Source organism: Ursus americanus, chromosome 23 (genome assembly GCF_024610735.1).
Source record: "Ursus americanus isolate L20-20 chromosome 23, mUrsAme1.1.p, whole genome shotgun sequence".
Classification (NCBI taxonomy): domain Eukaryota; kingdom Metazoa; phylum Chordata; class Mammalia; order Carnivora; family Ursidae; genus Ursus; species Ursus americanus.
In genome coordinates, this window is record NC_142149.1 from 20,209,862 (window position 1) to 20,220,909 (window position 11,048).

The 11,048-nt window shown below is 40.9% G+C and overlaps 1 protein-coding gene across 1 annotated transcript; it reads left to right on the forward strand.

Annotated features, from left to right (window-relative positions):
• On the forward strand, positions 1 to 1,035 carry KRTAP29-1 (keratin associated like protein 29-1). Its single transcript, XM_045781681.2, is given in 1 exon segment — positions 1 to 1,035. A coding segment is annotated over 1 exon segment (1,035 nt).
• Positions 1,036 to 11,048: the final 10,013 nt, after the last annotated feature.

An 11,048-nucleotide genomic window follows, 5' to 3' on the forward strand; every position in this document is an offset into this window, starting at 1 on the left:
ATGGGGGACAGCTGTTGTCCCGGAACCACCATGGCCATTCCAGCTGTGCCCACTTTCATGTGCTCAAATGGTGGTGGCTTCCGAAATGGTATCTGTTTGCCTAGTTCCTGTCGGAGCAGAACGTGGCAACTGGTCACATGCCAAGAAAACTGTCAGCCATCTAGCAGTGCCCCAAGTGGCTGTGAGCCTACTTCTTGCCAACCTACCTGCCTTCCAGCAACTTCTTGCATTGGTTTTGTCTGCCAACCCATTTGCTCCTGCACAGCCTGCTCTGAGACTGGCACTGGTCAGTCTCCTTGTCTGGTTAGCTCATGCCAACCCTCCTGCTCGGAATCTATGAGTTGCCAGGCAAATTGCTGTGAAGCCAGCCTTGACCATCAAAGCTCCTGCCAAGAACCTATCTTTGCATCCGGATCACGTCAGCCAGCTTGTGGCCAGTCGGTCTGCTGTGACACCAGGTCCTGCCAGCCATCCTGCTCTAAGGTAACTTCCTGTACTGAAAATTCTTGCCCACCAACCATCTGTGTAGCTAGTCCATGCCAGCCAACTTGCTACCAACCAGGTTCATGTCAACCCATTAATGGTGAAGATCAGCTCTGCAAATCAACTTATTACCAACCCATCTGCTACATTTTCAAGACTTGCCAATTGGTTCCCTGCATGCCTGTTCCCTGCCAGCCATCAACTTGTGTGTTCAGTTCTTGCAATCCTACATGCTATGTGTCCTCCCCTTGCCAGCCACTTCACTGCCAACCAGCGCCTTCCATACCCTTCATCTGCCAGCCAGTGGCTAACTGCCAGCTCCCATGTTCTGTAAAGAACACTTGCAAACGAGTTTCCTGTGGCACCATGCTTTCTGGCCAACCAACTTGTGATGGATCCACTTCCTGCAACCAAGGTGGCTGCAAATCCCCTTGCTGCCAACCAGCTTGCTGTGTGACAGGTTTAGGCAAATCATCCAGCAGTGGCTGCAGTGGCTTTTGACCAACTGCCCCAAGTCTCTGCAAAGCCAGCACCTGCTCGCCAACTTCCTGACAACCCCAGTCACGAGTCCAGCTTCTGTAAGGCAACACTTCTCTGATGCAGCACCCTTCACACCTCTTCTGAGGCCTGCCACTATCTGCAAGTGCATTGCCACCCCATGGTGTCCTCTTCTGGCTGAGCGCAAATGCTATCTGTGTGCTAACTCATTCTGAGTCCAGCCACACATTCCAGGTGCTGATGAGGGAATTTGTCCAGCCACTAAGAGATCTTTCTTCACCAAGGAGAACCTTTCTGCAATCATGGTCCACACTACAGCCTGCATTTCCTCATGTTGTCAATTCATTTCACCTCAGCCAAGCTTTCTCTCCAGTTTTTCTTTCTTTTGATGTTGCCCAGTCTTTAAAAAAACTCCTTTGATGCCAACTGCTAATAAAAATGTGAGTGGTTAAGCATAATGAACAAAACTCTCAGAATGTTTTCATTCCTTTCAACACACCCCTACATAGATTTCCTTCAGGTCACATTTGAACACGATGACCTTGGGCCCTCTAAGTCTGCCTTGGTCCGCAAGGGTGGTTGGGGTCTGCAATTATAAATGCTCCAGATGGAAGGTGGAAAGGACATACAATCCCCTGGCTTCCAATCTTTATATCACCAAAAGCTCTTCTGAGTTGAGTGGGTTCCATTTCCCCACTGTGAACAGACTTGGGAAACCAAAGACAGAAGTGGTCTAGGGAAGCCACAGACTAAAATAAACTAAGGTTTTTGGCCATTGAGAATAGGTAAGGGTTGATTAACTTCACACCGTTGTTTTTCTTTCCCTTTTTAAAAAAAGATTTATTTATTTATTCCAGAGAGAAAGAGAGAGAGAGAGAGAGAGAGCTAGCAGGGGCAAGGGCAGAGGGAGAGGGAGTCCTAAGCAGACTCTGCGCTGAGTGCAGAGCCTGATCCGACAACCCTGAGATCACAGTCTGAGCCGAAACCAAGAGTTGGACATACAACCTAGGCGCCCCTTAACACTGGTTTTAACGATCAGTTCACTTCATGGACAATTTAAATAAAATGTAAAATTAGAAATTTGGGGCTGTTGTTTGTTTGCTTATGTTTTTGGCATTTTAAGAGGCAGTTTTATTTTTTTATTTTTATTTTTTTAAAAGATTTTATTTTTATTTATTTGACACAGAGAGAGAGAGAGACAGCCAGCGGGAGAGGGAACACGAGCAGGGGGAGTGGGAGAGGAAGAAGCAGGCTCCTAGCGGAGAAGCCTGACATGGGGCTCAATTCCAGAACGCTGGGATCACGCCCTGAGCCAAAGGTAGACGCTTAACGACTGTGCCACCCAGGTGCCCCTAAGAGGCAGTTTTAAAAATAATTAATCTAAGGCAACATCTGACTGAATATTCCTACTATGTAATGATCAAATCTAAACATTTAGGAAATGGTTGGACTGGTTTTCATTTGGGGAAAGATTAGAGGGAGGTTTGCAGAGTGTATTTGTAGCAATTTTGCAGAGTCCTTTCTCAAGGGGGTCTGGCCTCCCCTGTAACCAAAGGCTCTGGGTCTGTGAAATGATTATGTCTGAAACTCAGAACATTCTTACACGGGTCCATAAGGGGACACATTTGAGGATGCTCACTGTGACATTTCTGTGATAATACAGATTTTAAAGGAAATCTGTGTCCACCACTAGGACAGTGGGTAGGCAGCAAGAGGTGATTCTTTCCATGAGGTACGGTCTTGGTCTCGTTCTCCAGAGAGAATCAATAGGATATATATAAAGAGATGTAATAAAAGGAATTTTCTCATGTGATTTTGGAGGCTGGTATGTCCAAATCTGTAGTGTGGGCCGGCAGGCTAGACATCAAAGAGAGCTGGCAGTGAAGATGAAGTCTGAAGGCTGTTTGCTGGAGAATATACTTTAAAGAGAATAAAATAGCTCCCTATAGGAAGATGATGGGGCACAAGGAGAATAGGAATTAAATTAATTGGTATATAAGTACATAAAGAAAAAAATAGGACAGAGATCTTACAAGGACAAAAAATGGTAATGTGCCATAAGGAATATAATTAACTCAGTTATTTGCAACTGAAGTCCAAAAAGAAAATTAAAAACAGGAAGAAGAGAGGGACCTTGATATTGCAAAAGAATGACCATAGGTAGAATGTCTTCTAGAAATGACATGTTGATAGATACCCCATTTAAATTCTCTCTCCACATCTTCCATCGAGATGTCAGTCATGCCAGAGGAAGAATGAGGCTCTGGAAGGTGTGATGCATCTCACCTCAGTCCTGGACAGAACTGTCAACACTTTCTTACATTGTAAATTTAAGGAATTGTATCTCTTCAAATAATTTGCTTATTAACCAGAATTCTTGACATAGCTGGAGTTTCAAATTTCATTTTGTAATAGTTTTTGACCCATCTCTATGTATGTTATTTATTTTTTTTACCTTTCCAATTGTGGATTTTTCTGTTGTAGTGACAAGTGTTTTACACTGGCTACCTGCCAACATGCAAACTGCACATTTTATTTATTATTTATTTTTTATTATTTTTATTATATTATGTTAGTCACCATACAGTACATCCCTGGTTTTTGATGTAAAGTTCAATGATTCATTAGTTGCGTATAACACCCAGTGCACCATGCAATACGTGCCCTCCTTACTACCCATCACCAGTCTATCCCATTCCCCCACCCCCTCCCCTCTGAAGCCCTCAGTTTGTTTCTCAGAGTCCACAGTCTCTCATTTCATTCCTCCGTCTGATTACCCCCCCTTTCTTTATCCCTTTCTTCCCCTACCGATCTTCCTAGTTCTTATGTTCCATAGATGAGAGAAATCATATGATAATTGTCTTTCTCTGCTTGACCTATTTCACTTAGCATTATCTCCTCCAGTGCCATCCATGTTGCAGCAAATGTTGAGAACTTGTTCTCCTGCACAGCCAAGGAAACAGTCAAAAAAACTAAGAGGCAGCCCACAGAATGGGAGAAGATATTTGCAAATGACACTACAGATAAAAGACTGGTATCCAAGATCTATAAAGAACTTCTCAAACTCAATACGCGAGAAACAAATAAACAAACTGCACATTTTAAACATGGCAAGTGTAAAAGGTGTACTAGGAAACTGTATATCTCTTCCATACTTGGCAACAGTTTAAATAACAGAGCATTTATTAGCTCCTTTAGGTTTGCCAGGACTTGTCCATAAAACATCCAAACCTCCTATTATAAACTATGTTCTGCCAAGCCTGTACATGCTTATAAGTAAATCTTTATTTACACTTATGACCCAAATGGGGGAGCAAAATACAGGGAAGTTTTGAGAAAAATATTACAAAGACACCCACCACTCAGAATGGATGTATTCTTATATCTACTTTGGATCTTTAAAAAACATAATTGAAGTAACCATTATTGATAAAGTTGAAGTCCCTTTTGCATATGTCTCCAGCTCCGAAACATTTACCTTCTTTCCTTCTCAGATACAACCTTGTGTAACTTTCCAGTTACTCTTTATATAAAAACATAAACAATGACTAGTATTTATAAAGTATTTAATATATAGCAGTATGGGGGGGCGCCTGCATGGCTCAGTCATTAAGCGTCTGCCTTTGGCTCAGGGCGTGATCCCGGAGTTCTGGGATCGAGCCCCACATCAGGCTCTTCCACTGGGAGCCTGCTTCTTCCTCTCCCACTCCCCCTGCTTGTGTTCCCTCTCTCGCTGGCTGTCTCTCTCTCTGTCAAATAAATAAATAAAATCTTAAAAAATATATATATAGCAGTATGGTTTGGAAATGTAAGAATTTACATATACAATGTAAAATTACGCAATTTTCTTTTTTCCTTCACTATTGCTTTTAAGAATGACATTTTTAAAATCAAGAATTAAGATTTTTATCAATAATTATTTATTATTAAGAATTAAGAATAAACATGTTTTATTGCATTTTGATACACGATCTGTTTCATGATAGTAGTTAATTTTTTAAAGATTTTTTAAATTATGTTAGTCACCATACAGTACATCATTAGTTTTTGATGTGTTCCATGATTCATTGTTTGCTTATATCACCCAGTGTTCCATGCAATACGTGCCCTCCTTAATAGCCATCACCAGGCTAGCCCATCCCTCCACCCCCCTCCCCTCTAAAACCCTCAGTTTGTTTCCCAGAGTCCATAGTCTTTCATAGTTCATTTCCCCTTCTGTTTACCCCCCCTTCATTATTCCCTTCCTACTCCTACCGATCTCCCTGCTATTCTTTATGTTCCACAAATGAGTGAAACCATATGATAATTGTCTTTCTCTGCTTGACTTACTTCACTTAGAGCAATCTTCTCCAGTCCCATCCATGTTGATGCAAATGTTGGGTAATCATTCTTTCTGATGGCTGAGTAATATTCTACTGTATAAATGGACCACATCTTCTTTATCCATTCATCTGTTGAAGGGCATCTTGGCTCCTTCCACGATTTGGCTATCATGGACATTGCTGCTATGAACCAACGTTAGGGTCCACGTGCCTCTTTTTTCACTACATCTATATCTTTGGGGTAAATACCCAGTAGTGCAATTGCTGGTCATAGGGTAGCTCTATTTTTAATTTCTTGAGGAACCTCCGCACTGTTTTCCAAAGTGGCTGTACAAACTTGCATTCGCACCAACTGTGTAAGAGGGTTCCCCTTTCTCCACACTTCTCCAACATTTGTTGTTTCTTGCCTTGTCATTTTTTGCCATTCTAACAGGTGTAAGGTGGTATCTCAAAGTGGTTTTGATTTGAATTTCCCTGATGGCTAATGTTGTTGAACACTTTTTCATTTGTCTGTTAGCTATTTGTATCTCCTCTTTGGAAAATTGTCTGTTCATGTCTTCTGCCCATTTTTTGACTTGATTATTTCTTTTTTGGATGTTGGTTTGAGAAGTTCTTTATAGATCTTGGATACCAGCCCTTTATCTGTACTGTCATTTGCAAATATCTTCTTCCATTCCGTGGGTTGCCTCTTAGTTTTGTTGACTGTTTCCTTTGCTGTGCAGAAGCTTTTTATCTTAAAGCCCCAAAAATTCATTTTTGCTTTTGTTGCCCTTGTCTTTGGAGACGTGTCTTGAAAGAAGTTGCTGTGGCCGATGTCAAAGAGGTTAGTTACTGCCTATGTTCTCCTCCAGGATTTTGATGGATTCCTGTCTCACGTTGAGGTCTTTCATCCATTTAGAGTTTATCTTTGTGTATGGTATAAGAGAATGGTCGAGGGGCGCCTGGGTGGCACAGCGGTTAAGCGTCTGCCTTCGGCTCAGGGCGTGATCCCGACGTTATGGGATCGAGCCCCACATCAGGCTCCTCTGCTAGGAGCCTGCTTCTTCCTCTCCCACTCCCCCTGCTTGTGTTCCCTCTCTCGCTGGCTGTCTCGATCTCTGTCAAATAAATAAATAATTTAAAAAAAAAAAAGAATGATCGAGTTTCATTCTTCTGTACATAACTGTCCAATTTCCCCAGCACCATTTATTGAAGAGACTTTTTTCCATTGGATGTTTTTTCCTGCTTTGTTGAAGATTAGTTGACCACAGAGTTGAGGGTCCATATCTGGACTCTCTATTCTGTTCCATTGATCTATGTGTCTGTTTTTGTTCCAGTACCATGCCGTCTTCGTGATCATAGCTTTGTAATACAGCTTGAAGTCAGAATTGTGATGCTTCCAGCTTTTGTTTTCTTTTTCAACATTCCTTTGGCTATTCGGGGTCTTTTTTGGTTCCATACAAATTTTAGGATCATTTATTCCAGCTCTGAAAAATGTTGATGGTATTTTGAGAAGGACTGTATTGAATGTGTAGATTGCTCTGGGTAGCACAGACATTTTAACAATATTTGTTCCTCCAATCCATGAGCATTTTGTGACCCAGGATTCTGGAGAATGTTCCATGTGCACTCGGGAAAAATGCGTATTTTATTGCTTTAGGATAAAACACTCTGAATATATCTGTGAAGTCCGTCTGGTCCAGTGTGTAATTCAAAGTTCTTTTTTCCTTGTTGATCTTCTGCTTAGATGATCTGTCCATTACTGTGAGTGGGGTATTATAGTCCCTACTATTATTGTATTATTATCAATGTGTTTATTTAATTTTGTTGTTAACTGGTTTATATAATTGGCTGCTCTCAAGTTGGGGACATAAATATTTACAATTGTTAGATCTTATTGGATAGACCCTTTTATTATGATATAAAGTCCTTCTTCATTTCTTATTAAAGTCTTTGGTTTAAAATCTTATTTGTCTGATATAAGGATTGCTACTCCAGCTTTCTTTTGATGTCCATTAGCAGGATAAATTGTTCTCCACCCCCTCACTTTCAATCTGGAGGTGGCTTTGGGTCTAAAGTGAGTCTCTTTTAGACAGCATTTTATGTTGTTTTTTTTTTTAATCCCAACTGATATCCTGTGTCTTCTTTTTTTAATGGTTTTTTATTATATTATGTTAGTCACCATACAGTACATCCCCGGTTTCCGATGTAAGGCTCGATGATTCATTAGTTGCGTATAACACCCAGTGCACCATGCAATACGTGCCCTCCTTACTACCCATCACCAGTCTATCCCATTCCCCCACCCCCCTCCCCTCTGAGGCCTTCAGTTTGTTTCTCATAGTCCATAGTCTCTCATGTTTCATTCCCCCTTCTGATTACCCCCCTTTCTTTATTCCTTTCTTCCCCTACCAATCATCCTAGTTCCTATGTTCCATAGATGAGAGAAATCATATGATAGTTGTCTTTCTCTGCTTGACTTATTTCACTTAGCATTATCTCCTCCAGTGCTGTCCATGTTGCAGCAAATGTTGAGAACTCGTTTTTTCTGATAGCTGAGTAATATTCCATTGTATATATGGACCACAACTTCTTAATCCAGTCATCTGTTGAAGGGCATCTCGGCTCCTTCCACGATTTAGCTATTGTGGACATTGCTGCTATGAACATTGGGGTGCATATGGCCCTTCTCTTTACTACGTCTGTATCTTTGGGGTAAATACCCAGTAGTGCAATGGCTGGATCATAGGGTAGCTCAATTTTTAACTTTTTAAGGGACCTCCACACTGTTTTCCAGAGTGGCTGTACCAACTAGAAATGCAACTGATTTCTGAGCATTGATTTTGTATCCTGCCACGTTACTGAATTGCTCTATAACTTCTAATAGTTTGGGAGTGGCTTCTTTTGGGTTTTCCATATAGAGTATCATGTCATCTGCGAAGAGAGACATTTTGACTTCTTCTTTGCCGATTTGAATACCTTTGATCCCTTTTTGTCATCTGATCGCTGTTGCAAGGACTTCTAGTACTATGTTGAATAATAGTGGCGAGAGTGGGCATCCTTGTTGAGTTCCTGATCTTAAGGGAAAGGCTTCCAGCTTTTCCCCATTGAGAATAATATTTGCAGTAGGCTTTTCATAGATGGCTTTTATGAGATTGAGAAATGTACCTTCTATTCCTATACTCTGAAGGGTTTTAATCAGGAAAGGATGCTGTATTTTGTCAAATGCTTTTTCGGCATCGATTGAGAGGATCATATGGTTCCTGAGTCTTTTCTTGTTGATATGATGTATCACGCTGATTGATTTGCGAATATTGAACCACGCTTGCATCCCAGGTATGAATCCCACTTGATCGTGATGGATAATCCTTTTAATGAACTGTTGGATTCTACTAGCAAGTATCTTGTTGTGGATTTTGGCGTCCATATTCATTAGGGAAATGGGTCTGTAATTCTCCTTTTTGAGGGGGTCTTTGCCTGGTTAGGGATCAAGGTAATATTGGCCTCATAGAATGAGTTTGGTAGCTTTCCTTCTGTTTCTATTTTTTGAAATAGCTTTAGGAGAATAGGTATTATTTCTTCTTTGAATGTTTGGTAGAATTCCCCAGGAAAACCATCCGGGCCTGGAGTTTTGTTTTTTGGAAGGTTGTTTATCACTGACTCAATTTCTTCATAATTAATTGGCCTGTTTAAGAAATCAATTTCTTCCTGTTTCAATCTTGGTAGTTTATAGGTTTCCAGGAAGGATTCCATCTCTTCCAGATTGCTTAGTTTATAGGCATATAGCTGTTGATAAAAATTTCTAATAATCCTTCCAATTTCAATGGTGTTCGTCATGACCTCTCCTTTTTCATTCATAATTTTAATAATCTGGGTCCTTTCTCTTTTCTTTTGGATAAGTCTTGCCAGTGGTCTGTCAATTTTATTGATTCTCTCAAAGAACCAGCTTCTAGTCCTGTTGATCTGCTCTACTGTACTTCTGGTTTCTGATTGATTGATTTCTGCTTTAATTTTGGTCAATTGCTTCCTCATGCGTGGATTAGGCCTGTCCCTCTGTTGCTGTTCCAGCTTCTTGAGGTGAGAATATAAAAACTGCATTTTAGATTTTTCTATTCTTTTGAGTGAGGCTTGGATGGCTATGTATTTCCCCCTTAGGACTGCCTTTGCCGTATCCCATAGGTTTTGGACTGTTGTATTTTCATTCTCATTGGTCTCCACAAATTGTTTAATTTGATTTTTGATTACCTGGTTTATCGAGTCATTCCTGAGCAGGATGGTTCTTAGTCTCCAAGTGTTTGAGTTTCTTCCAAATTTTTCCTTGTGGTTGAGTTCCAATTTCAGAGCGTTGTGGTCTGAGAATATGCAGGGGATAATTTCAATCTTTTGGTATCGGCTGAGACCTGTTTTGTGTCCCAGAACATGGTCTATTCTTGAGAATGTTCCATGGGCATTAGAATAGAATGAGTATTCTTTGGTTCTGGGGTGTAGTGTTCTATATATATCTATGAGGTCCAACTCGTCAAGTATGGCATTCAAAGCCTTTGATTCTTTGCTTAGTTTTTGCCAGGGTGTTCTGTCTATTTCTGATAGTGGAGTGTTGAGGTCCCCTACTATTAATGTATTTTTATCTATATGTCTCTTTATTCTGGTTAAGAGTTGGCTTGTGTATCTAGCTGCTCCCCTGTTGGGGCATATATATTTATAATTGTCATATCCACTTGTTGAATACTTCCTTTAAGAATAATATAGTGCCCTTCTGCGTCTCTAACTATAGTCTCTAGTTTAAAATCCAATTTATGTGATATGAGAATTGCTACCCCAGCTTTCTTTTGAGGTCCATTTGCGTGAAAGATGGTACTCCATCCCCTTACTCTCAGTCTGAAGGCATCTTTGGGTTCGAAATGAGTCTCTTGTAGACAGCAAATGGATGGGTCATTTCTTTTTATCCAATCTGCAACCCTGTGGTGGATTATGGGAGCATTCAAACCATTCACATTGGCACTAAGAACTGAGAGATATGATTTTAATGATGCCATGTTGCCAGTACAGTCTTTGTTTGTATTGGTTGTGACTTTCTTTTGTGTATCACTCTTGGGGCCTTTTTACCTTTATAGAACCCCCCCTTAATATCTCCTGTAGGGCTGGTTTCGTGGTTATGAAATTGGTTAATGACTGGCGATTCTGGAAGGTCTTTATTTCTCCATCAATTCTGAATGAGAGCCTTGCTGGATAAAGGATCCTTGGCTGCATGTTTTTCTCTGAAAGGGCTTTAAAAATGCTCCCCCAACTCTTTCTCTCATTCCAGGCCTGTGTAGACAGGTCTGACGTAATTCTGATGCCTTTGCCTTGGTACGTGAGAAATTTCTTTGCCCTGGCCGCTTTCAATACTGTATCCTTGGATCTAATATTTGCAAAATGCACTATGACGTGACGTGGCGTAGGTTTGTTGTGGTTGAGCTTGGGAGGGGTCCTCTCTGCCTCTTGGACATGAATGTTTGTTTCCCTCGCTAGATTAGGGAAGTTTTCAGCTACAATTTGTTCAAATATCTCTTCTAGACCTCTGTTTTTCTCCACCCTCTCGGGGATGCCGATGATTCTGACATTGGAACATTTCATTGAGTCAGTAATCTCCCGTAACCTACATTCGTGGGCTTGGATTTTTTTAAGACCATCTTCTATTTTCGTTTTTTCCTCTATTAACCCATCCTCCAATTCACTAACCCGTTCCTCTGCTTCTGTGACCCTGGATGTCAGAGCCTCTAGTTT